Below are 25,303 nucleotides of genomic sequence, written 5' to 3' on the forward strand. Positions count from 1 at the left end.
GGCACCGTGTTCGTGGGGTCCCCGGGGTGGGGGCAGCAGCAGGGCGCAGAAGCAGAAACTAGGCTCTGTAAAAAGCATCCCTTTCCCTCGGCTTCTGGAGGAAGCCCTCTTTGGTTTTAAGGCAGATGTGAGTTTCCCGGAAGCAGGGAATGGACGGGGGTGGAGATAGAGCTTTTTTTTTTTTTTTTTTTTTTTGCTTGTGTCTCTCCTTCAGTATAAAACCACTGTAGAAAATAAGTTCTCTTAGAAAAAAACGAAACATAGAAGACAAAACCAAAGGGGTATTTTCTTTGGCTTCAAGCCCCCTCCCCTGAGGTGCAGGGCAGGGGGTGGCCATGAGGTGAGGAGGACTCAGGAGGTCTCCACCCTCACCCGGGCCTGGCAGGTCCCAGATTACATGATGCTGCAGTTCTGGGGGCTCTGAGAGAGAAGAGAGAGGGGACGGGTGTGAGCCACGGTGTGGGGGGGGGACTCCCCCGGAAGCCCTCCCGGTGCCCCCGGCCCCGCCCCCGCCCTCCAGTCTGGGGCTCAGACGGGAGGGGCAGGACGCAGGAGCCGACTGTCTAGGATCTGGGGCTGAGGGGAGGAGGCTCCCGCTCCCCCGGGCTGCGGAAGAGAAGGCCTCCCCCCCGACAGGGCCCCCTCGTCTTAACCCTCAAGGACCAGGGTCCTCTGCTTGCAGGGGTGGAGGCGAAGGGACAAACTCACCTGGGTTCGAGGGCTGGAGTTGCCCAGGAGGTAGGAGCGGGTGACCAGGCTGTCCCCGAAGCCGCTCCCCCCACTGCCCCCCACACTGCGGTAGCTTCGGGTGACCGTGACACTGGAGGCGGAAGAGCCAGAGGAGATGGTTCCGCCCACCTGGGCTCCCGAGCCGCTGGCGGAAGCCTTGTCCGCAGGCTGCCCGCACGTCCCGCACAGCACGGTGCGTGAGCGCAGGTTGTACTCGGCGGGGTCCCCCGAGCTGCTGCAGTGGGAGCCCTGAGGAGGAAGACAAGGCTCAGGCGGGACGGCGGGTCTGGGATAGCGCTCAGGCCCGGCACCCGGCTCTGCACTCCTGCGGCACCGCCACCAGGCAGGAAGGCGGGTTCTGTGCTCAGGGCCCGGCTGGGAGGAGGGCAAGGCGTGGAAAGGCAGAGACGGGGTCAGGAAGACGTGGGGACAGGGAACTGGGGTTCTGGCTGGGCTCCGCCCCGGCCTCTCTGGGCTTACAGGGGAGGGCCAGTGAGCAAGCTTGTTGGGTGGCAGGCATGCAAAATAAATGGGGTGGGGGGGGGGGACGGTCCTGCAGGAAAATCCGTGGTATGAGGGACAGGGATGGGGGGGTGGGGGGAGGAGGTGCATGCAGCAGGGGCTGGGGAGAGAGGCAGGCTGGGTGCCCCACTTCTGTCCTCCCATCCCCGTCCCGGGAGACAAATCCACAGCCCCGTCCTCTGCTCCCGTGGGAAGACGCCGTGGCGTCAGGAAGTCCCTCCTCCCAGACACCTGGGCTCCCTGCTCAAGGAACAGGGAGGAGAGAAGAAAAGCCAGGGCAGCGCGTGAAGTTCCAGAACGTTCTTTAATGACAAGATCTTTGGCAAGGGGAGGCCTGGCTGGGAGCCCCGGCGGGGGCTCGGCCTCAGCGGCGGCTGCCACTCACATGGTGGTGATGGAGCAGATCGTCTCCGTCCTCGTCCTCGTCGTCCTCGACCACGGTCACTGAGCGCACCAGCTTGCGCATGGCCACCTCCTGCGGGGACACGGGGCCAGGCCCCAGGGTGAGCGGGTCGGGGCAGGAGCGGGGTCGTGTATCCTCTCACAGTGGCCACCAGAGAGCCTTTCCCACGGTGTGCCCTTTGTCCGGCCTGCTGCCGACCTCTGTGGGGTGCAAGCCAAGGAGCTATTCTCCCCAGAGGGCACTGCCAGGCTCTCTGGGTAGGAGTGTGCTTCTGCCTGTAATGACCCTCGCCGCCCACCTTCCTTCCCTCGTGCTGCTGGGGGAGGCATCTTCGGGTGTGAGCACTGGGTGGAGAGTCTGGCGCCTGGGGTTGCAGCGGAGGGAGACTTAGGGCGAAGTGGCCTTGAACTGGCTCCCCGGGGTTGGGTGCCCCCGGCTCCAGTACTGCCCACCAAGGGGGGGCCCCGTCCAGCCCTGTGCCGGCCCGCGGCACGCTCACCTCCCCGGTGGAGTTGATGAGAGCCGTGCGCAGGCTGTTCCCGCAGCCCCAGGTGTTCTGTGCCTTCCACACCAGGTCGCTAGGGGGGCTGTGGGTGGCCCCGGCTCCTGCAGCCCAGATCTGGAGGGGGGCAGGGTTAGAGAAGGTGCTCAGTCCGGCGTGCCCATCCTCAGGCCGACCCCTCCCCCACCCAACCCGCCCCAGGGTCCCAAACGCCTGCCACTCACCGTCACCACCTGCCCGGCCTTCAGCGTGAACTTTGGTGGGAAGCGGTAGGTCAGTAAGGGGTCATCTCCATTCTGGCGCTTGATCTGCCAATTGCCCATGGATTGGTCCTGCCAGGAAGGAAGGAAGGGAAGGGGGGGGCGGGGGAGGCTCATTCAGACTCCTGGTCCGTCTTGCTCAAGGGCCCAGACAGGGCCCCGTCGCGGAAAACAGCCGAGGGCCGCGGACGCCCAGGCGGGACCGCGCACGCTGGACACTCGGCTTCCAGCAACTCAAAGACCGAGGGGCCGTTACTCATCTCGGGCGCTCAGAGGGGTCGGAGAGCTCACGGGGGCCTGGCCGCCAGGGGCGAGTCCGGAGCCGCTCCCCACCGTGGGGGGACACACCCACCCCCGAGTGCCTCTGGGAGGGGCGCCGCTCTCTTTCTTGGGGTCTGCTCCCTCCCCGAGCTGGAGCCCTTGGGCCTGGGGCTGGGGGGGGGGGGTGACAGGGAGGCGGGGGGGGGGGCACCCACCTCACTGGACTTGTTGCGCAGCCGCACGAACTTGCCCTCCTCGTCCACCTCCTCCACGGCCACGCGCCCGCTGGTGCGAGCGTGCTGGGAGAAGCTGCTCCTGCTCTCGGCGGCCTCCAGCTTGCGCTTCTTGGTGACGCTGCCCGAGCCCTGCGTCTGGGAGGAGTGCGAGGAGGCGCGGCCGCGGCTGCGCTGCGAGGTGGGGCTGGGGGACAGGCGCAGCCTGGCGAGGGGGACAGAGGGGCCCCGTCAAGGTGGGCGGCCGGTGGGGGGGGGGGCGCTCCTCCGCCACCCCCACCCCCGCCCCGGGCCCTCCCGGCCCCACCTCTCCTCCTCGCCCTCCAGGAGCTTGCGGTAGGCGTGGATCTCCATGTCCAGGGCCAGCTTGATGTCCAGCAGCTCCTGGTACTCGTCCAGCTGCTGCTGCATCCTCGCCCGCATCTCCGCCATCTCCCGCTCCTTCTCCGCCAGCAGCCGCCGGCTGGTGTCGCGCTCCCGGGCCAGCGAGTCTTCCAGGTCCCGCAGCTTCGCCTCCTTGGCGGCCAGCTGGGCGAGGGAGCCGGGGTCTGGTGAGCGCCCGCGGCCCCCGGGCCCCCCCCCCAGGTTCTCGAGGCGCCGGAGCCCGCAGGGGGCTGTCACGTGGCGCGGCTGGTGGCCGGGAAGCCCTTCCCCGCATCTGAGTGAAACCCCTGTGCCGAGCCCGGAACCTGTCTCCCGTGGCCACACGCACGGCCAGCCGGGAGGTGGCGGATGCCCGACCGCACACTGAGCCTCGTGCAGGGCAGATACAGCCCCCGTTTTCAAACGGAAAACCAAGGCTCTCGGGAGTGAGGGTCACACGGGGACGTAAGAGGCCTGGAGGAGCGGCCGGGTCATCTCAGTCCGTGGTCCTGGGGGCACATTCTGTCCCTCGCCTCTCCCCTCCCCTCCTCCGGGCCCTACATCCCGCCCGACCGCTGCCACTGGCTCCCGGCGGCAGGACAGAGGTGAGATGGGACAGAGGTGAGGCGGAGCGGGGTAGAGGCGAGGCAGGAGAGAGGCGAAGCGGGGTAGAGGCAAGGTGGGGTAGAGGCGAGGCAAGGAGAGAGGCGAGGCAAGGAGAGAGGCGAGGTGGTGTAGAGGTGAGGCAAGGAGAAGCGAGGCGAGGTAGAGGCAAGGAGGGATAGAGGTGAGGCGGGGTAGAGGCAGGAGAGAGGCGAGGCGGCACAGAAGTGAGGCGGGTAGAGGTGAGGGGGTGGAGAGGCGAGGCGGGCGGCACCTGCTTCTGCAGCTGGCTGAGCTGGGCCGACAGGCTGTCGATGCGGATGCGAGACTGCTGCAGCTCCTCGTGCGCGGCCCCCACCAGGTTGCTGTTCCTCTCGGCCGACTGCCTGGCGTTATCCAGCTTCGGGGGAGGACGCAGGGTTAGGGCCGCGGGGACCCGAGGGGGACCCAGGGGGCGCAGGGCGGGGGCCCGGGGGGCGGGCGGGCGGGCACCTTGGCAGAATAGGTCTTCTCCAGCTCCTTCTTGTACTGCTCCACCTGGTCCTCGTGCTGGGCCCGCAGCTCCTGCAGGGCGTCCGCCAGCCGGCTCTCGAACTCGCGCTGCTTGCCGTTGTCGATCTCCACCAGCCGGGTCTCGTGGCGGCGCTTGGTCTCTCGCAGCTCCTGGGAGCGGGGGGACAAGGAAGCGAGATCAGAGCTCGTCCTCGGAGGACGAGGCGGCCCGGATGGCCGGCCCCCCCCCCCACCCCCACCCCGTCCGCCGTCCCGTCCTACCCCCGATGGGGCCACCGTCACCCCGCCGTAACCTGGGGGCCGGGCGCCAGACACCCCGCACTCCCCGTCCGGCAGCACGAGGCCGGCGGGCGAGCCCTGCCCCCCTGCCCCTCCGGCGGGCGGGGCACAGTCCCCACCTCGCTGTAGATGTTCTTCTGGAAGTCCAGCTCCTCCTTCAGGGTCTGCAGCCTGTTCTCCGCGTCCACCCGCCGCAGCATCTCGTCCTGGAGCTGTTTCTTGGCCTCACCCAGGGCGGCCTCGAGCTGGGAGGGGGGAGGCAGAGGTGAGGGACAGGCCCGGGGGACGGACAGCCTCCGCTGTCACAGAGAGAACGGGGTCCCCTTACCCTCCGGAACCGCCCGCTAAGAAACGAGAGGAGGCACCACACACAGCAAGTGCTCTACAGGACGCACGTCCAGAGTACGCTGGAACCACAGTGCGCCTGGGGTGGTAGGGGGGGTCTGGGAAGGCCTCCGGGGGGCTGAGGCCTGCAGGACAGGCTCTTGGGACGTGCCCAGGACAGAGGGGGACACTGCCTGAGCACAGGAGCAAAGGCCCGTGTAAAGGCCTGGAGGCGCAGAGGCACGGCGAGCTTCAGGGTCCTCGGTTCTGCCAGAGCCGGCAGGGCTCAGGGGTGGCGACATGGACAGCGGCTGCGCGGGAAGGCAGGGCTGGACCGTGAAGAGATGCCCCCTCCTCTGCCACAGAAAGATCTCTGAAGTTTGAGTGGCAGAGAACCCCTCCCAGATTCTGGTCTCCGAGAGGCCCAGTGGCCAGCGCACGGGCCGGCAGGAGGCCTGGAGGAGAAGGCTCCAGCCCAGCCTTAGTGCTCAACCCGCTGGCGTCTCCCGTGTGCCGGGCGCACTCCGGTGGCGGGGCCTGGGAGAGGGCCGAGCCCAGAGAGCCTGGCCCCTGACCCTGGTCCTGGCCCTGCTCTGAGCAGTGAGGCGGCAGAACCGGGAGCCAGTCGGCTTCTTTGATTCTGTTCTGAGCTTGCGATGTGAGAGACGAGAGCCCAGGACAGACAGCAACGTGCCTTGGAAGGAAAGACAGCCATATACACGCCAAGCGTCAAGAACACCCGTCTCGGGGCGCCTGGGTGGCGCAGTCGGTTAAGCGTCCGACTTCAGCCAGGTCACGATCTCGCGGTCCGTGAGTTCGAGCCCCGCGTCGGGCTCTGGGCTGATGGCTCAGACCCTGGAGCCTGTTTCCGATTCTGTGTCTCCCTCTCTCTCTGCCCCTCCCCTGTTCATGCTCTGTCTCTCTCTGTCCCAAAAATAAATAAACGTTGAAAAAAAAAATTTTTTTGAAAAAAAAAAAAAGAACACCCGTCCCGTCTGTGATAGACCATCCATTGCCGACTTCAGGCTGGCTCGGTCTTCCAGAGACCTCCGCTCTCTTACAGGACAGCCACACCAGGGGGGATCCAGGGCCAGGCACGGTTTGTTGCAGACTTACGTGCAAACGTCTGCGTACTACTTTATTTATTAACATAAGCTAGATGCCCAACATGAGGCTCTGACTCGTGACTCCGAGATCGAGAGTCGCACGTTCTCCCAGCCAGGCGCCCCAGCTGTGGACGACCGTAAACCCGCTATGCCAGATGCACGGGCAGGACGCAGCGAGGTGGGGGCGGGTGAAATGGCACCAGGGCGGGCAGATGGCTGTGATGCCCTGTCCGTGTAACGGGACAGACAGGTGCCTCGGAGAGCAACTGGGGTGAAAGGGTGGGTAGGGCGAGCCTGCACTTCTCTGGGGGGAGGAGGGGTCATGGCGGGCCCTGGCGGGCGGCCTCACCTTGGCCACCTGGCCCCGCAGGTCATGGAGCTCGCCCTCCAGGGTGCGCTTCTCGCTGAGCGCGGTGCTCAGGGCGGCCTCCTTGGAGTTGAGCAGGGCCTCCAGGTCCTTGAGGCGGGCCTGGGCGGCCATCAAGTCGCCCTCCTTCTTGGTATTGCTAAAGAAGCAAAGGAAGAGTAGCTTTAGAATCCCTAGAGAGAGCCAGGTCCGCCACGGAGAGACAGAAGCCACCTCCTAGGCGGCCAGCCCACTGGGCCTGGCTTGGCTGTCCCTCAAACTGCCAGGAGAGGGCATCCTTGCTTGTGGTTTGTTAGCATCTGCCCGCCTCTGGGACTGGACTCCCACTTCCCCCAAGGTCCCCAAAACCCCCTTCCTGCTTCTCCACCCTTCCCATGACTCAGTGCTCAGGAACGTGCCCGGGGCCAAGGGGAAAGCGCAATCCCGTGAGATCAATGCTTTCCCTCCCTCTCCTCCCATTCCTTCCCAAAGAGACAGGGCCACCTTTGTCTCCTGCCCCTTCCCACACAGGGCCTTAACCTCCTCCTCCCTGACTCCACCTCCCTCCCATTGGGCCAGGCCTCCCTCCCTGCAGGGACCCAGACAACCAGGCTCCCAGTGTTGGGGTCCATGCATCCCTATAGCTTCTCAGTTTGGGCCCCCAAGGTACTGGTCACCTCTCCTGGCCCCTTTTACACACGGAGACTGTGCAGAGGGAAAGTCCGGTTAAAAGTCAGGGATAAGGACAACTAGGCTCGGTACTGGCCCTTCCCTTTCCAGACCCAGGCTGAGTCCCCTGACCGGGGCCAAGCACGGGGGTCCAGCTGCCTTCCCCCCAGGCCTTACAGAGCTTGAGAGAACACTAAACCCTACCCTTCGGCCACAAGCCTCAGCATCTGGCTCCAGATGTGGCCCCTGAGCCTCCAGGCCCATCTGGGCTCCAGCCCTGAAAGTGGGTGAAGCTTTAGCCAAATAAACACATAAACGGGGGATGCCTCTGCCATTTCCTTCCGTTTTCTGGGCCCCAAAGATACGGAACTGGAGAAGGAGAGGGGTCCAAACTTCTGGGGAACCCAAGAACTTTCCAGATGTTATTATCACCTCACCGGCATCTGGTGAGAGAAAGCAGGAGACCCAGGGAGTTCAGGGAAAGACCCAGGGGGCCTGGCCCCGGCTGCCATCCGTAACTCCTGAGTCGTAAGCGTGGGCCCACGTGGCAGAAGGGAAAAAAGGAACCAAATGTGGGCAGGAGGGGACATTTCTGTCCTGGGAAGAAGCAAAGTGACCCTGCCAGCATTTTTCGCCTCTGCAAAAGCCCTAAGCTCCAAGGGGCCCAGCGGTGACGGTGACACGGGTGATGGTGACAAGGTGCAGTGGCAGAGGTCAGCCTTGAGGAGGCTCTGCAGGGAGGGGCCCAGACAGGCAGCACTCTCCTGCCACCAGCTCAGGACTTTTCAAACAGGCTCCACCAGGAGGGGGACACAGAGACACCCTCGGAGGTGGGGGGAAGATGGGAAGACCTGGAGGGGGCCCTGACCTCCCCCACAATCTTGCTGCTCCCGGCCTCTGGCCACACCTCGGAACAAGCAACAGTGTCTGTCTCCCGTGGAAAGAGGCCCTTCCAGAACTGGAGGATGTCTCCCCTCCTCCGTCTCAGCCAGAAAAGCTAAAAATAAAGTCAAAACCCAGCTCAGGTTTTGGCTGCCATCCGGCCCAGCCCCTGGCTGGGAGCACAGCCCCAACTTTCCATGACTTCAGAACTTTTCCGAAGCTGAGCCAGCTGCGGGGGGGGGGGGGGGGGGGGGGGGATGAAAAAGAAGAAACCGCTGGTAAAGTGAAGCTCCACGGCGGCCGCAGGCTCCCGCTCCTTGGGCCAGTTCCAGGTGCAGGGCCTGCCCCACAGAGGCCTCCTCTGCCTGCAGGCTGATGGCCACGGCCACCGCCACGGCCGGCTCTCAGCACCTGGGAGAGCTGCAGGGAGCTCAGGGTGGGGCCAGCTCAAGCCCTCCTTGAACAGATGAGGAAACTGAGGCCCGTGTGCAGTGCCGCACACGGTGGCAGCAGGGACAGGGTCACAGTCCACGCTGCCGCTGGGGGCTCCTCCCCTCTGCCGCACCACCCTCCTTGGCCACAGGAGGAAGAGGGGTGGCCTGGGCCGGGGGAGGCGGGAAGGAGCCCCCCGCTCCCGAGGCCTCAGGCAGCATCTCTGGGGACACGACTTCCCGGACCTCGAGAACAGAGGAGCGGGTGCCGGCCCTCTGCCAGCCTCAGTCAGCCAACCACCCTCAGCCTCGGGCCGTGGGGTACAACGGCAGTAATCCTAACAACACGACGGCAGCAAATGCCCCGGCGGGGCTGATCACGGAGCAGGCACTGCTCTCAACGTTAGCGCTCGGTCTGCACAGCTGCCTACAGGTCAGGTCATCACCGTGTGACCAGGGACACTGAGGCACAGAGCACGTCCGGGGGCCCACAGCAAGTCGGTAGCCCAGCAGCCAGGGGGTCCGCGGAGCCCTCGGCCCCGCCACCAGGGCGGCCTCCCTAGCAGCAAGGGGTCTAGCTGCCTATCCGTCCCAGAGGCTGGACTGGCTTTGCCCACAGGGGGAAACCGCCAGCACCCGGGGAGGGGAGGGGGGGCCCCCGCGGTTTTCTCAGTCAGGCTGGGGAGCTCCCATCTGTGGGGAAGAAGCCACTATCACCCACAGGCTCATGACTCAGCCCTCAGGAGTCGTGGCCGGGGAGCCACACGCACACCCCAAGAGAGGGTGCAGGGCCCGGCGCCTCCCCCGTCCCCCACCTCCCTGCGCCAGCAGGGACCGCAAGCAGAGCCTGGCCAGGCGGTCAGCGCGTCAGGTGCCAGGGCCACTGGGGCGGCGGGTGGGGTTGGGCCGCGGAGCTAGGCGGCAGGTGACTCATCCTGGGGCAGAAAATACCCCGGCGGGGTCAGGAAATCCTCTAGCGCTCACAGGGGAGACCCTGACTCTGCCCCTGTCCTGCCCCGGCCCTCACGTCCAGGCTCCTCCATCCCAGGGGCCTCGTGGGGCGAGGAGGGCTGGGCATCCTGTTTCTGCCTCTTCCCACGGCGGGCAGCTCCCATCTCGGGAGGGGGGAGGGGGCAGGGGGCGGGGAGGGCAGGGTGCGGAGAACCCGGGCCCAGGGCGGGGCCGGGGGGGGGGGGGGTCTGCCGGGCCTCGGGGGCAGCAAACGGGTCGGCTGGGCACGGGGCCAGGAGCTGGCCCGCTCGCTGAGTCACCCCCCCCTCAGCCCTGCTCGGATGCCAGATATGGAAGCCAGGCCGCCCAGGCCTGTTTGGGCCCCGTTGCTGGGGACAACTCGCAAGGCCCTCGTTTCCTCCCCCACTAGGCTGAGGAAGAGATACGGGGACAGAGACCTGGGGCTGAACACACGAGGGGGAGGGGAAGATGGCCACGGGGCTTCCAGGAGCCGGCCCAGCCCTGCAGGGGCTCCCGCCCCAGTCCCCTCCAGCCTCACCGGCACACAGAGTTCCCCATGGCGAGACCCCAGGACCGGAGAGAGGGGTGAGGGTGAGGGTGGGCGGGGGCGGGGGGGGGGGAGGGGGCGGAAGAGCTAGGTCTCCGAGGGCCCGCAGGGAAGGGCGCCCCTGTGGCGGGGCGGGGCGCCCCCTGTGGCAGGACAGGGCCGTGCAGGGCGGGGCGTCCCAGTGTCAGGATGGGCGGGCGGGTAGGCACGAGAGCCAGGACTGTCCCCTCTTTTCCCTGGACGGCAGAACTCGGCCCAAGCCTACTTCCTGCCAGTGAGGGGCGGCTCCTGTTGGCCACCCTTCCCTTTGTTCCTGCAGCTCCTCCCCCTGCAATCTATCTGCCTCCACCTCCCTGGGCCGCGGGGGCCCTCAGCGCTGCAGCTCTTGTCCCCACCCCTGACATGTGCTCAGCTGTTGTTTTCATCTGCCAGGTTATTATCTGTCCACTAGTGTCTGGGGCTTTTCCAGTCTGTGCCTGGAATGCCTGGGGGCTAGGAGTCCACACAATCCTGGCTTCCAGGGGGCCTCCTCCCGGGCCAGCCTCTGCACCTTTACTGGTGGGGAAACCAAGGCCTAGACAGGAAAAGGCTCAGGCACTGAAAACCTGCCCGCCGGGTCACCTGAGGACACTCACGGCAGACAGGGACAGAGCACTGAGAATGGCAGGGTGCACGGCAGGGTGGGGGGAGGGGAGGTGCGGGGAGGGGGGCACCCAGGCACCCAGGAAGACAGCCTGGGAGAGGCCTCGACCTCCGGCTCCCAGTCCAAGAGGGATGCGGCCCAAACGCACACACTCCCACAGCTGGGGGTGAAGCGGGTTGGACACCCCCCACCCCGAAAGGGAACCACTGCTCGGTCTCTTGGCTGGTCTGTGGGTCTGCCAACACCTTCTGGTAAGGGCAGGATGTGGGAAGGCGGGGACATCTGGCGCTCCAGGCACCAGCCCCGTCGGGAAAAGAGACCTTCAACAGAGGAACTGAGGGGGAACAGCTTTCTTCGAATCCCACCCGCTGACGTTCTGAGGGTCTTACAGCTGGAAAGCGCAGGTAGGCCCCTCGGGGTGGACCCCGACCTCCCCACACAGGCCTGGCCCTGCTTCCACCTGCCGCACACGCCTGGGGTCCGGGGCCCTCAGATCCCGGTCCAGGGGCGCTCGGCCCCAGCTGTCCTCCCCCTAGACAAAGCCAGGTGGCAACTGTAGGCAGAGGGAGAGCTGGAGGAGAGGGGCCGGGGCCGAGAAGGGGACGGGAGGCCTGTGGACATGTTCAGACTCAACTCCGGCAGAGGCGCTGGGGCTGGCAGGGGGCCAGGCCTGAGTCACAGCTGCCGGGTGTATCAACGTGGCGTTGTTCGCAGGCAGGAGGAGCCTACGGCTAGGAGCCGGGCCCGGGGTCCTGGACGACAGGCAGCCGGCTTCCTGACCAACTGCTCTCCTACGGTCCCTGCCAACTCCGCTTTCCTTCTTCTTGGCCTGACTCTCAAGAAGTCACTCTTGACTTCTGTGCAACAATGAAGCGCTGAGGCCTGGGGACAGACCAAAAGAAGGAGGGGCCTGGGTCACAGCCTAGGAAGAGGCAGACTGTCCTGAGGGGAGACAGAGGGAGGCGCCGGCCAGAGTAGGGACATTTAGGGGATCCCCACAAGAAGCTGACTCAGGAGTTCCTTCTTTGGGATGCATTAACCCTCTATCTGGATTATCAACCTTGATGATGGCAAGAGGGGGTGGGAGCCGCACCCCAAGCTCGGCAAAGGAAGTGGGAGGGCCTAGGAGTTCTAGTCCCGCCGCATTCCAGCCCCAGCCTGGGAAGGTGCAGCCTTAGGAGCCTCGGCACCAGGGGGCCTTGGCGATCCCTCTCCCCTCAGCTGCCCAGAAACCGGGCTCCTTGATATGAGGGTCTCTAGCTCCCCCGATCCAGCCCTAAACGGACACACGTGCTCTGTCCCCTCCCTTTGTCCCCCATGCAGGGGCCACCCGGAGCCATCTCTTGTCTGACGGAACAGCTCAGGGTCTCCCGTCCACTCTGCACTCCGCCCTCTGCCGTGACTCAGCTCCTCTCTCCGGCCTGGGATCCCAGCCAGAATGAATCCCGGCTTCCTCTCCCGCCAAGGGACAGGGAGCACCCCTTCCCCGCCCGGCTCCTCCTTCCCAAACTCTGTCCTCTTGCAAGACCCCCTCACAGCCCGGCCCCAGGTTGGGACCCAGGTTGGGAAGGGAACCGGGTAGGCCACCCAAGGTCAGCGTGCGCCTCCCTCCGGCTGCAAACACGTGTGTCAGGCCTTGGCCAACTCTGAGGTAACAGCCCTGCCTTTCCCAGGGCCTCCCCGCGCCCCCAGCACAGGCCTTCTCCCCAACACAGCCCTCGCCACTGTCCTCAAAGGGGAGGCGTCCCAACAAAGTGTCCTTTCCTACTAGCAATAAACACAGCAGAGGCCAAGAGCGTATTGTCATAATTACCTGCTCCTAACAAACTTTCTTTGAGAGAGAGAGAAGCGTGTCCGCACGTTTGACTCCACGACTTGTGGCAGACATTTCTACTGAGCATAGCACTGGCCGCTAATTGTGTTCACATGAAGTATATTTGTTTCTCACGTTATAGCCGGGTATTGTGGAGGACTGACGTCTCACGCCGTGGGTCACGGTTCTACTCCGTGAGGGCTCTCTGCAGACCTTCTGCTCTAACCCCTTCATTTCACAGCTAGGGAAATCCAGAGAGGGGAGGTGGCTTGTTCAGGGTCACACAGCCATTTAGTGGCAGGACCCAGCCTAGGACACCGAGGGCCAGGGCTGTTTCCACTACCTCATGCAACCTGTCGCTTGGCTAGTGGACCACCTCACGTCTTGTTAAGGGACAGGAGACCTGCGACCTCTCTCCAGACATTTCCAAGAACGTGAGAGGTTGGCCTGCATCACCTTCAGGGGCACTGGGGCTCCAGGAGGTGGGAATGGGGTGAAGTTGCTGGGGCCAGGCCTCTGAGCCGACCTGGTGGGGGGGTGCGGGGAGGCAGGCTGGGGGAGGGGAGCGGAGGCACAGCTGGTGGGTGAAGGCGTCCCCTCCCAGTTGTTCCCCCAGCTGTCCCTGGCTTCAGTGTCCCTGACACTGAACTACTGAATCCCTGGGGGGTAGGACTGAGGCATGGGCCTATCCTGTGCAAGAGAAAATCTCAGAACGGAGGCCAGGGGAAGTGCCAGCCAGGGGCCTCGATCACAGGAAAGCAGTCAGGGGCTGAGTAGGAATTACCGTCTCTTCTGTTTTCTCTTGGGCTCCCTAAGCGGTGCTCAGTCCGCGAGTTTAGCTGCACCTTCTTCCCCTTTGGATCAGAATGCAGACTTCAGGGCTGGGGGGCCGTGGCAGGGACAGACAACACCAGGGGCTCCCTCAGGTGAGGACACGAGCCCGGGTACCCTCAAAGGCTGCATCCCTGTCATCCCTAGGTCTCTGCCAATGGGCACAGCCTTCGTCGGAGCCAGGTAGACACTTCCCACGACAGGTCCCAAGACAGTCTCAAGACAGGAATCCCCAGCCTCCCAGAGCTGTGTCTCACGATCCCTGTCTCGGCAGGGTCTTGGGTCTTTCCAGGGACAGGGTAGAACAAAGGATGGGAATTAACAGGACAGCAGACCGTTCAGGTATCACTGGTCCCACTGGTCTCAGACCAGAACCTTCAGGCTGCAGGAGCCTCGGCTACCCCATGCCAGCCTCAGGACCCTCCAACCTGTCCTCTAAGCTAAAGAAGTAAGGCTTAATGATATAGGCACACAACTGGAAGTCAGAAGGCCCGTGCTCAAGTCCTGACCTGTCGCTCTCTTGCTGTGTGACACAGGACAAGGCTTTGCACCTCTCTGGCCTTTGCTGTTCCTGTCTCAGTGAGAGCTGGGATAAGCCTGGGCCCGCACTTCCCTGTCCTTCCCCACTGGGGCCGCGCAAGGCAGACAATACAGGAAGTCGTCAAGCACCCAGCCTCGTCCGGGGGGGAAGAAGTGCTTCTGCTTTGTGGGCCCAGGATCTCCCCACTTCTGACTCAGGCTTCCTCCACCAGTTCCACATGGGAAGACACAGACCTCGGTCCTATGCTGCAGCCCCGTAACTGGACTCTGCTCTAGAGCCACCTGCCACATACTGGCCACGCGGGTCCCTGCTCCAGACCACCACCAGAGGTCCTAAGGAGGGAGGCGGGAAAGGCTCCCAGGACGCACTGGGAAGCAGGGGCAGAGGATGCAGATATTCAGGCCCCCATCCCTCTCTTTAAGACATCTGCCGTCTCCACCCTGTCTCCTGCTGGCTCTCATAAAGCCACCAGGGTGGAAGGGAGGGGGCAGCATCTGAGTCATCTACCCAGCTGTCATGCCTGGGATGGGGCCCAGCTCCAAGCCTGGACCCCAGTGGGGCCCTGCCTGGTGCTCAGCTCCTCATTCTTGCCACACTTAGGTGTCCAAATGTTTCAGACTCCAGAATAGACAGAGAGTGTGTGTGTGTGGGGGGGGGGGACTTGGGGGTGTTGTTTTTGCTTGGAGCCTATAACCCAGCCCAGTGAGAGGGCACCCCAAGCCCCTGGGTGTGGTCAAGGTACCAGGCTGGGCCAGGGATTGCCACAGGATCTTACAGACAGCTTTGCATCCCAACCGGAAGCCTGGCCCTGAACTCTGAGCTCTAATTAAACATTAATCCAGACAACACCTTCTCTCTCGGCTTTAGTGGGGAGGAGTTAGGACAATGCCTTTCTTCCTCTCCCAAATTCCTCATTCTACTCTCCTCCACTTCACCCTGAGCACAGCAGACACAAAAAGAAGCCACAAATCCTGGGTCCTCCGGCTGGGGACACGGAAGGGGACAGACAGCCCAGCCTGAGCCCCCTCTGACTCCAGCCTGCCTCCCATCAGCCTGAGATCCAGGTGTGCAAGCCCACCCCCCTTTTCCGGAAGCCCAGCCTCCCCAGCCAGGATCAGTGGGGGAGAAAGAGAGGCAGGTGGCTAAATATAACAAGTACACACACCACCCCGCCCCTGCCCCACGTGTGCGCACACCCGCCTGGTGTCCCAGGCCCGGACAGCTGCACCAGGAGGCAGAGGAGGCAGACTGGCGTGGCTGGGTTAGTTTAAGGGATCACAGACTCTGCTCATCCTGTTCCCGATCAATGTCCTCCCCACAGAAAGGCCTGCTGAGAACGCCCTGCACAAGAATCCACGAGGGGGGCTTTGCTGAGTGGACTAGTTTCGTTCTCTGGCCACCCCCCAGCTTGCCTGTCTGTCCGGCTAGCTAAGTCGGTCATATCACCAGGAATGACCTCTGTCAACAGTCTCCCCCAGAAGTCAACCTGTCTCTGCAGTTTCCAGTCACCCTTCACCGGGGCATAGCAGAACGAGCACGGGACACAGAGAGGCTCTGAAGAGAGCAGTTGTTCGGAGAATAGGATCAAAAGGGAGGTAAAGAGAGGAAGTCAAGCCAGGGCGGCCCGGCCCAGGGACCTCAAGCACCTTTAGGGCCCTTTGGCTCGGGGGTCCTCGGAGAAAGGGGGAGGAAAGAGGAGGAAAGCAAGTTCTCAGGGGCTAGGGAAAGAGGGCCTACACTCCCAGGCTCCAAAGGCCTTTTTAGACAGGAGGGTGGAGTCAAGTAGGGTGGGGTAGGGTGGGGCAGTGATGGGTGCCGTAGGAGTGGCCTGCAGCTTCCAACGGCTGGATTTCAAAAATGTCACCATACTCCAGCAGTTTCATAAGGCAAAGATCAAGAAAACGTCAGTGGCCCAGCGGATAGGCCAGAGCAAAGACTACTGGGCTTGGCCGGGAAATGAAAGTGGCTCACCCCAAGCAGGGAGGCAGGGAGGGGCAGAGCCCCGAACCTCCGGGACCCCAGGCAGAGAGGGCCCAGGCGGGTGCGGCAGACCTGGGCATAGCACGACCTCCTGAGCCCGCGCCGGGGGCCCCTGCCCTCCGTCTCCCTCCCTCTCTTGCATTCCTGGGCCAAGCAGGCCAAGGGCTGTGGGAGCTGCGGGGGAGCTGAGCTCCTGGAGCTGTTCCGTGGGCCTGTCAGGGCCCAGAGAAGGTCCCAGACGTGGGGCGGCGGGGGGAGAGCTTCCCGACTCTTAGAAACAATGCCGCAAAGAGCTGTGCCCGGGGGGTGGGTCACCTCCGTGTCCCTGACTTGGTAACCTCTCTCCAGCACCACTGGATATCTGCCAGCACGGGTGCTCGGTCTTAGTGGGCATCATGTGTCCAGAGCCGGTCTGGGCAGAGTTGGCACAGTGCCAAGCCCGTCAAGAAAGTTCTAACAGGACCCTTTCACCCACTCCAGTGTGTCCTGAGGAGCCCGATTTCTTAGACCAGCAGGGCCAGCTGTCCTTTGCCCAAGCCCCGGCCCCTGGCTCCAAACGGCCGGCAACCCCCAACGGGACTGAACGTGGGCCGGCCGCCCGCCTTTCCTCGGCCCTGACGCCCCCGCCATTCCCTACACACGCCACCCTCTCCCCGAGACCCCTCCCTTCTCTGTCCGGTCCCGACGGTTTCCCTCGGCACTGCCAGTCACCGCTGGGGCAGTTCCGGGGACGGAGGGGGCGGTACAGCCTAGTTACCAGCCGCCCGCCCCCTCGGCTCCCGCCCGCGCGCCGCCACCTGGGCGCACTCACCGCGCTTTGAGCTCCTTGAACTCCTCGCGCACTTTGCTCAGCTCCAGCTGCAGGCGGGCGCGCTCCTTGGCCACCGAGTCGAGGGTCTTGCGGGCATCCCCGAGCTCGGCCTCGTAGGCGGCCTTGATGCCGGACACCTCGCGGCTGACCACCTCCTCGGACTCGGTGATGCGGAGGCGCAGCCCCGCGTTCTCCGTCTCCAGCGAGCGCACACGGTCGATGTAGACCGCCAGGCGGTCATTGAGCTCCTGCAGGTCCTCCTTCTCCTGCAGCCGGGTGATGCGCGTAGGCGACAGCGGGGTGGAGCTGGCCTGCGCCCCGCTGCGGGTGGCGCGCCGCTGGGACGGGGTCTCCATGGCCGGCAGGGTGGCAACGCTGCCCGCGGGGCAGAGGTCCCGGGAAGGGCGCGGGGCTCGGGCCGAAGGGCAGAGACTGCTGGGGTCGGAGCGCGCCGGCCGGCTGGCTCGCTCCTGGCAGGCGTGGGGTCTGGGCCGGGTGCTGTCGGACCTCGGAATTCGGGTGCGCGGCTGTGGCTGCGGCGCTCCCGCGGACACTCTGAGTCACCGACGCCGGGCCGAGGCTCTAATAGGTCTAGGGAGTGGGAGGAGGGGCCGCCGCTCTTAAAGGGGCCGCCGCACACCCGCAGCGGGAGGTGAGGGGGCGGCGCGGAGGGGCGAGGGCCGCCGGGCGGTGGCCGAGCGGGGCTCCGCCCTGTCCCGCGCACCCGGTGGGCCTGGGGCTCCTCCCGTCTTGATTCTGCCTGCTCAGGGCTCTCGGCTTCAAGCTTGCCCCCACCCCACCGTCTCGGGCCTTCGTGGGTAGGAGGCAGAGCCAAAGGGTGAGAGTGGGTGGGCAAAAAGCAGTGGGGGGGCGGGGGGGGGGAGGGAAAGCGGGTGTGAAGCAGGGGAAGGAACCAGGCAGGCAGATCCAGGAAAGTGGGGGGTGGGGGGGGTGCTGAGGCTGGTGCCCATCAGGGTGACTCACTCTTCTTCCACAAGTGGCTCCCCCTCTCCTCCCCATAGTAATAGTGAGTCACCCCAACCCCCCCCCCTCCACACGTGGGCAGCCCATTCAAAGCTGCATTTCTGTATGCCAGGGTGGGGTGGGGAAGGAATGCCTGGGTTCCCCGGGGAGCTGGGCTGCAGGGAAGTTCTGGATCCTGAGATCCTTTAACTCTCAACTTTGGGGTCCCTCTTTTCCTATCTTGTGCCCCAACCTCTCCCTTCAAAATCAAGCATTGGGTCTTAGACCCAAGCACCAAGCCACAGGCCCCCTCAGAAAGTCAGAGGAGGACCCAGGCACTACCCCCATCCCCTGCCCCCTTCCTTCGGACCCAAGCAATTGGAAATTGGAAAAAGAGACTGCCTAGCGGCCCGCCCCCCCCCCCCCACCACTTCAGTCCCTTTCTACTCCTTCTATCCCACCCCGCCAACTCCAAGACTGTACTTATTTTTTTTTTCCAGGACTGTACTTATTTTAACGGATAATTTAAAACAGATACCAGTGCTGTGCATTCATCACGTTGCCAGGACACCAGGTCCCAGATTTTTGTGGTTCCCAGAGGGGCCTGAAAGGGGGAGCAGGGCAGGGAGCCGGACAGCCAGTGGTGGCTCTCCATCCTGGTTTGAGCCAGAAAGCGGGTAATGGGGGGCAGGACAGCAAAGAGCCCACCACCTGCCTGGTGCACCACACTTACCGCTACATCCCTCTCTGACCAGGTCTGCTCCCCCATGGGCTCAGGGAGGGGCCAGGCCCCCTCAGAAAGCAGGACCACTCAGGCCCCCCACCCCAGGTCTCACCAGCCACCCCTCTGATCAGTCTTCTGCTCCCCTCCCCTAATCCTGGCCCCGGTCCCACCGGCCACCTCATCCTCTCTAAGACTTAGGTGGCCGTGCTGAGGCTCCAGAACCCGTGCGCCTCCCTGCCCTGCCCCTGTGCCTCCCACAGTGGAGTCTCTGGTGGAGAACCCAGAAGACTAAATTACGTTGCTAACTCCCGCAGCCCCAGGACATCGGGGTTTCTGTAATGTGAAAGGGAAGCCTGGCTGGACAGGTCCTGTGCCAGGCCTGAGTCCTCAGGGGTTGGACTGGGGTTAAGACAAGGACTCAGTGTTTACGGAGGGGAACCGTGGAGGGGGGATGCTCAGGGCCCTGGGTCTAGGAGGGTGGCTGGGCATTGTGGTGAGAATCCACATGCACCCAGGTGAGGGACCCATGGTATGGCCTCCCCTCCCTGCAGCTCTCTCCCCCAGGGCGTGGCGCCCACTCTCCGCTTTTCAGACAAAACAAAAAGTCTTGTTCTACTTCTGCTTCCCAAACTAGAGCAGAGGCGGGGTGGGTTACCCTGAAACGTGAGGGACAGGGCTCATGCTGTTCCCACTGCCTCAGCGCCCCCCCCCCCCCCACACTGCCCCACCCGGTCCCAGACAGGCCCCGGCTTCCCTTCCTGGCTGGGGAAGCAAAACCACACTTAACCCTTCCTATCCCAGATCTCCCCATCTCTGCAGAAAAGAGGCAGGAGAAGGGAGGGGGGGAACTTAACCACAAATTTCACTCTAGGCTCTTTCCAAAGCCCCCCCCCCCCCCCCGCCCAACCTGCACCACCACCCTCAAAGGCCTCAATCCTAAATCTGAACTTCAAAGTGGGCCTGTATCCTGAATATTCCATCCTCACTCTGGACTCCAAATGCCATCAGTCTGCTCTTCCCCTGCCAGGGCATAGATCCCCAGGCCCAGAAGAAGCTGGAGAAAGCAGAGGAAGCCAGGTCCAGAGGAGGGAGCCTGCTGGGGTTGTGGCCGGAGGTAGCTGGCTGGTGACCAGGTTCCAGTCCTGCCTCTCCCTTGCAGTGTGATGACAGACCTGCTCCTGAAGGCCCTGGGCCTCCGTTCCTCATCTGTAACATGGGCAGAATGCCTAGAAGAGGCACGGGACTGAGCCACCGTGCCTGCCCACAGGGGACTTGCCCACTGTAGGGACACAGAGGGAGAGGCAAAGCCAAGCACAGCGGCTGAAGAGCAGCACAGGACTCTGGACTGGATAATGAGTTCCAGATGGAATCCAGAGGCCCGAGAGCTGGAGCATGAATGAGTCATATCAGAATATAGGGGTTCAGTCCGAGGGTTGGTTTGGACAGCGGAAGTGCCACTTGCCTTGATGACTAATGACCCCAAAGGGGGGAGCAAAGCATCCTGGGCCTGCCTCCATGACCCTTCCTCCCAAAAGTGCTGTGAGAGACAGGAGGGACCAGGTCTCGGTCATCTGTGTCCCTAACAAATGCATCTGGCCCTGCCACTTTTCAGGGGAGTGACCCCGGGCAAGCGCCTCAGTTTCCTTAGCTATAAAATAAGGGTGCTGCGGTGATTAAGTAATATGCACGTGGGTGCACTGGGCTGGCTCAGTCGGCGGAGCATGTGACTTGCTCTCGGGGCCCTGAGTTTGAGCCCCACATTGGCATAGGACTTACTTTAAAAAAAATCTGGGGCGCCTGGGTGGCTCAGTTGGTTAAGTGTCCGACTCTTGCTTCTGGCTCAGGTCATGGTCTCATAGTTCGTGAGATCGAGCCCTGTGTCAGGCTCTGTGCTGACAGTGTGGAGCCTGCCTGGGATTCTCTCTTTCTTTTCTTTCTGCCCCGTGCACTCCCTGTCATAAATAAATCAACTTAAAAAAAAAAAAAATCTATGCATTTGAAGGGAGGCTTCTTGAAGGAGGTAGATTTAGGAGCTTTAGAGAAATACCCTCTACATAAATAGTGAAGTCACTCACCCGATAAATATTTAGTGGACAACTACGATGGGCCAGGCACTGCTGTAGACACTAGGGATACAGCAGTGAATAAAACAGACAAAAATCCCAGCCCTTACGAAGCTGACATTCTAGAGGAGGGAGACAGTTAATAAACAAAAGAGAAAATTATGGTTTGTTAGAAGGTGGTAAGCGCTATGGAAATAAAGTTATAAAGAGAGACAACGCTCCACAGTGAATCGCTTCTATGTTTCCACACGATTTCATAGCTGTGCGTTTTCACACACCTTCTCAGCTTGGTCCAGAGAACCACCTCACAGCTGGAAGACTATTTCCCTGTTTTACAGGTGAGACTGGCTTCCCTCAAACTAGATAGTAATAGGCTGAGCTCAGGATTGGACCAAGCAGCCAGGACACGCTTCACTCTCTTATGCCGCTTTGACGGGACGCGTGGGAGGTACGCCGTGGCCTGGTGCCCGAGAGGAAGTGTGTGCAGAGGTGCCGGAGTACGAAAGAGCAGAGGAGGGTTGCGGCCTGGCCCGCTGGCCCGAGCAGGGCCACCGGATGCAAAGTGGGAAAGGGTGGGCCAAGAGGGGCGCGGAGGCAGGGGCCTGCTGTGGGAATAAGGCTGGGGTCAAGAGGGACAGCAGGGAGGCACTGAGCCCGGCAAGGGAAGAAAGAGGTGGTGGCCCCGGCCTCGACACCAGGTAAGCCAGAGGGAGTGGGCTCAGAAGCATGAAGCCAGGAGGGATTCCGGAGGCATCCAATAATGAGCAGGGTGGGGATGTTTATGGAGTACTTGCTATTATGAGGCACTGAGCATCCGTGCTACCTTGTTGAACCACCACAATAGCTCTATAAGGGCTATCATTAGCCTATTTTACAGATGAGGAAACTGAGGCCCTGGAAGGTAAAATTATTCACTTAAGGCAGGGTCTCTGAACCGTGGCACCGTTGGCATTTGGGGCCAGTTATTTCTCTGTGTTGGGTGGGGTTCTGTGCCCTGTGGGGTGTCTGGCCTCTACCCACTAAATGCCAGGGGCATCTCCACTGCCAGCTGTGACAAGCAAAAATGTCTTTGACATTGCCAAATATTCCCCGTGAGGCAAAATCTCCCCCAGTTGAGAACTACTTGTCTAAGGTCATGTGGTTAGTAGCACAACTGGAATTTTAACACAGGTTAAAATCTGAAAAGCTAGGGAGTGGCGAAGGGTGGGGGGAATGATTTGGAGATTCCAGGCCATGGTCTGGGAATCCTTTAGTGAGTTCTTCGTGGAAGGCTGGGGTCCTGCAACTGGAAGGACTCCAGGCGCTGGACTAGGGGCTGTGTGGAGGGGGTCCCATTTAATCTTCAGCTCAGCTTTAGGAGGAGTGGGGCCAGGGCTCAGCCATCCTCCCTCACCGCTCCAGCCAGGCCAGCGGGGTGGCGGGTAAATGAGTAGAGAGCCAACCCCTCACTCTCACACCCAAGCGATGTCTCTGGGGTGACAAGCCTTTCACAACGAAGATGGCTATCGTAACCCTCCACATCTCCTGGAGGTGCACAGAGCAAGCACCATGATCCCCACCATACAGATGAGGAGACTGAGGTTTGGGCGGGTTAACTGACTTGTTCAAGGCTCCATAGCTGAAAGGTGACAGAGGCAGCCCCAAACCCCAGGTGTCTGCCTCCAGGTTAACTACATCCTACTGGACCCCAAGAAGACCAATCCAAAAGCAAGATCCCGGAACCGCCCCGGAGCTCCTTCCCAACATTCCAAACCACCCCCAGCAAACTGGGCCCAGGTAGTCGTCCCACCCTCGAGTCTCAGGCTCCCGGAACCGTCAAAATACACGCGGCAGTGCACCTTACAGCCACACGCACACCAGACCAGAGCCAGTCCAACAAAAGTCCCACACCGCCCTCTCCCTCCCCCCTCCCCACACAGCCCCCGGCCCCGGGCCCCGCCCCTGCTGGAGGTGGGGGAGGCGGGTGGGCGGAGAGGGGCGGGGCCCCGGGACGGGGTTGGGGCTGCAATTGGCCCGGGCGCCTCCGGCCCCGCCCCCGGCCGCGCCCGGCCCCGCCCCCAGCCCCGAGGCGCGGCCGGCGGGCTGTGCTGACGCAGGGCCTGCGCGTGGGCGGCTGCGCGTAAGGCTGTGTGCGTCTGTGGGCGCGGTTGCCGGGGCCTCCCCGGGCTCGCGAGCGGGGGTTTCCTCTCCCTGTTGCCAAGGAAACAAACAAGCGCCACAAGCCCGGGGCCCGGGCCGGAGCACAGGGTCCCCAGGCCCCGCACCGCTACACGCTTCCGGGAAGTGAGGCAGAAGAGGATTCCCTCTCACCCGCCCCTCGCCCCGCAGCCGGCCAATCGCTGCTGCGGCCCGAAACTGGGGGGTCAGCGGCCGGCAGCCGTGACTGGGGCGGGGGGCTTTCGGTGCTAGCACCAGGCCGACCGGGCAGTCGGTCTCCCTACATGCTCCTCTTGTTGCGGGGAGGCCCTATTTTGAAAAGTGTGAAAATACCTTTTACAAATTGTCCGCCACTATGTGACCACCTGGGCAGGCCCCTCCAAGCGTCTTGGAAGCTCCACCTTCCTGCCAGTCCCAGCCCCCAAGCCCCTCCGGGTCCCCTCCGAAGGCTCCCCAGGGCCCTTTAAGCGGGGGAGGGGTGGGGGGGGCGTCTACTGGTCAAGTGAACTGTGGCAGGGAGGATGTTGGTTAAAGTGCAGATTTCCTTATGGGTGGGGCAGAGCAAGGGGCACTCGCTGCAGAAGTGGTGGGGCTGCAGGTGGGGCAGGTGAACCGGGCGGAGACCAGGAGCACCAGGAGGGAGGCCCCTAGAGATTGGGAATAGACTGTCTTGGGCCCGTGCTCCCCCACTCAAGGCCTAGAAGCCAGAACTTCAGAGCTGGGAGGAGTCTTAGGGCATCATCCAGGCCAACCCCTCTTTTCTAGCCCTGCCTTGGTCCAAGTGCCCAGATTCCCCCATGGCGCTCTCCCTAAGCTAGCCCACGGGCCTGCCGCGCAGCGCAGTAGGGGCCTCTATACCCAGTAAGTCCACAGATTTCAGGGCACCCTGAGAGCCCACCTCATTTTGGCCCTGGGCCCTCCCCCCCAGGGGCTCTTCATCACAGGGACAGGTAATGGGGAAACCACTGGAGGAGGGGGTAGGGCAGCAGGGGGCCGGCTGGGACAGGATGCAAGGGCTCAGGCTGGAGCACTGTCACGCTGCCCAGGGAGGGGCTGAGGGGGCATCTGTTTCCTCTTGGCCATGGTTTTCCCTCAACTCTGTCCCCAGAGGAGGTGAAAATGGTGCTGGCTTCCTGAAGCAGAGCTTCCTGGGGATGGTGGGTGGAGGATGGACAGGTATCCATCAAAACATCCCGCATCCCTTCTCTCTCCCCTTGGAGCCCTGGGGAGCTGAGCTAAGGCTTAAGGCATGGGGGCATATTCCTGTTGAAGCAGAGAGGTGAGGTCCTGGGACTCAGCACCAAGATCTAGCAGAAGGGAAAGCCAGGCTGGGCTCCCAGTGGGATGTGGCAGGGACCTATTCAGCTCAGGGGTGAGGTCTCCCCCAGGTACCTTTGTGGATCAGGGGCAGAAGGTGGATTCAGAGAGGTGAGCACAGACGGCAAGTGGGAATGAAGGGAGAGATCAGAGAGGGTGAAGGGAGGAGCCTGGGAAGAGGTCTACTGTGAGGGGGGAGGAGGAATGGAGCTTTGGGACAAGGCAGCGGGGGTCACATCTTGAATCCAGGCCAGAGGGCTTTGGAAAGGAGAGCTGGACAGAGGAGAGGCCCAGGAATTGAGGAGAGGGGCCGCTGCCTAGGCTGACACCCACGCTCCAGCCCCAGATCCTGGTGGGGCAAATATTTACCCAGCAACAACGGTTGCTAAGCACGGAGGAAGGAGGAGGGAGGCCAGTAGCTGGAGGGCCTTCCAGGCTCCTCCCTCTCCCTCACAAAAGACTGCAGGGAGAGGGTGAGCCAAACCGCTCCCCTCAGCCCTCCCTCCTCCCGCCCAGGCTCACTCCTACCCCTCCATGCACACAGATCTTGGGGTCACCTCTATCCACCCCCCACCCCAGGCTGGCCACAGGCCAGGGGGCTGGGCTCAGGGGATTTAATCCCTCGGCTGCCAGGCTTTCCCCCACCCTAGGACAGTCCTGGGGGCTCAAACCTTGCAAAAGGCCCCCTTCCCAATGGGCTATTCAGTAGGAGCTGGAAAGGGGGGTGATCCAAGGAGTCAGGATATGTTGAGGGAGGGGTCACTGAAGGATGGAGTCCAGATGTCCAGGACTTAGGAGGTGGAAAGGAGGGGAAGGAGCCAGTCTGCCACTGTGAGGGTGCAGGACAGCAAAGAGGGGTCCTCAGGGGCACTCCCTGCTCAGGCCCCCAGGCAGAGAAGGGGGAGGGACAAAGGCGGGGAGGATGTGCTCAAAGGGAGCCAGATGTGGCCCATGTGATGTGGGCTGTTGCTGGCATGGGCACAGGGGGGCAGGATGTGCTGCCCTGCCAGGAAAGATTAGTCAGACGCCGGGAGGGAGAAGGGAGGGGGACAGCTAGTCCCAGACCCCCGTGAAGCAGACGGGCACTTTCAAGAAGAGCAGGAGGGCTCAGAACCTGCGAGGAGGCACTGGCAGGGCAGGGCCGCCCTCCTCATCCCTCTGTCCACCACCCTCAGGGCTCCCACCCACTGTCATGGCTGAGTTTAGGAGTCTGTGTGCAGGACAGGAATTGACACCCCTTCCCAGGGCACAAGACCTGTGCTGCGCACAGGACAGACACGCAGCACGTTCTTTCTTACCCACCTCCTTGGGGTGAGGTCTCTGTTCTGCAGGCTTCTCCCTGGGAGTCGGTGGGTTCTTACCCCCAGCCACAGGCCCCGTGGAAACTGGGGTACAGAAGTGGGAGGGGAGGGCACCGACAGGAAGCCGCTGGGGCAGAGAGGAGGTTCCTGGAGCCCAAGCTCCCTGGTGCTGATGGTCGCTCCCAAGGGTCGCAGGGCTGGCCAGAGTGACTGC

At 63.0% G+C, this 25,303-nt stretch overlaps 1 protein-coding gene and 1 long non-coding RNA gene across 2 annotated transcripts; one reads left to right on the forward strand and one right to left on the reverse strand.

Moving 5' to 3' along the window:
- Positions 1–63: 63 nt before the first annotated feature.
- Positions 64–25,303, reverse strand: LMNA (lamin A/C). The gene is made up of 13 exons (XM_023247978.2): positions 25,091–25,303; positions 16,565–17,155; positions 6,448–6,604; positions 4,788–4,913; positions 4,369–4,539; positions 4,151–4,276; positions 3,218–3,438; positions 2,893–3,115; positions 2,381–2,488; positions 2,154–2,273; positions 1,637–1,726; positions 709–978; positions 64–420 (listed from the first exon to the last, which is right to left on the reverse strand). The coding sequence occupies exons 2-13, from the start codon at positions 16,918–16,920 to the stop codon at positions 394–396; spliced, it is 1,995 nt and encodes a 664-aa protein (XP_023103746.1). The 5' UTR covers positions 16,921–17,155; positions 25,091–25,303; the 3' UTR covers positions 64–393.
- On the forward strand, positions 10,728–12,381 carry LOC102901005. The gene is made up of 2 exons (XR_006592067.1): positions 10,728–10,992; positions 11,912–12,381. It is a non-coding gene; the product is annotated as an uncharacterized LOC102901005 (long non-coding RNA).

The sequence above is a fragment of the Felis catus genome, chromosome F1 (genome assembly GCF_018350175.1).
Source record: "Felis catus isolate Fca126 chromosome F1, F.catus_Fca126_mat1.0, whole genome shotgun sequence".
Taxonomy (NCBI): Eukaryota; Metazoa; Chordata; class Mammalia; order Carnivora; family Felidae; genus Felis; species Felis catus.

Bases quoted from the DNA above. Each gene is read 5' to 3' on its own strand.
- LMNA (XM_023247978.2), bottom strand. From the start codon at position 16,920: ATGGAGACCCCGTCCCAGCGGCGCGCCACCCGCAGCGGGGCGCAGGCC. The intron at 4,914-6,447 runs GTGAGGCCGCCC...CCCCCCTCCCAG, and splicing joins TGCGGGGCCAGGTGGCCAAG to CTCGAGGCCGCCCTGGGTGA. The intron at 1,727-2,153 runs GTGAGCGTGCCG...GTGTCCCCGCAG, and splicing joins TCATCAACTCCACCGGGGAG to GAGGTGGCCATGCGCAAGCT.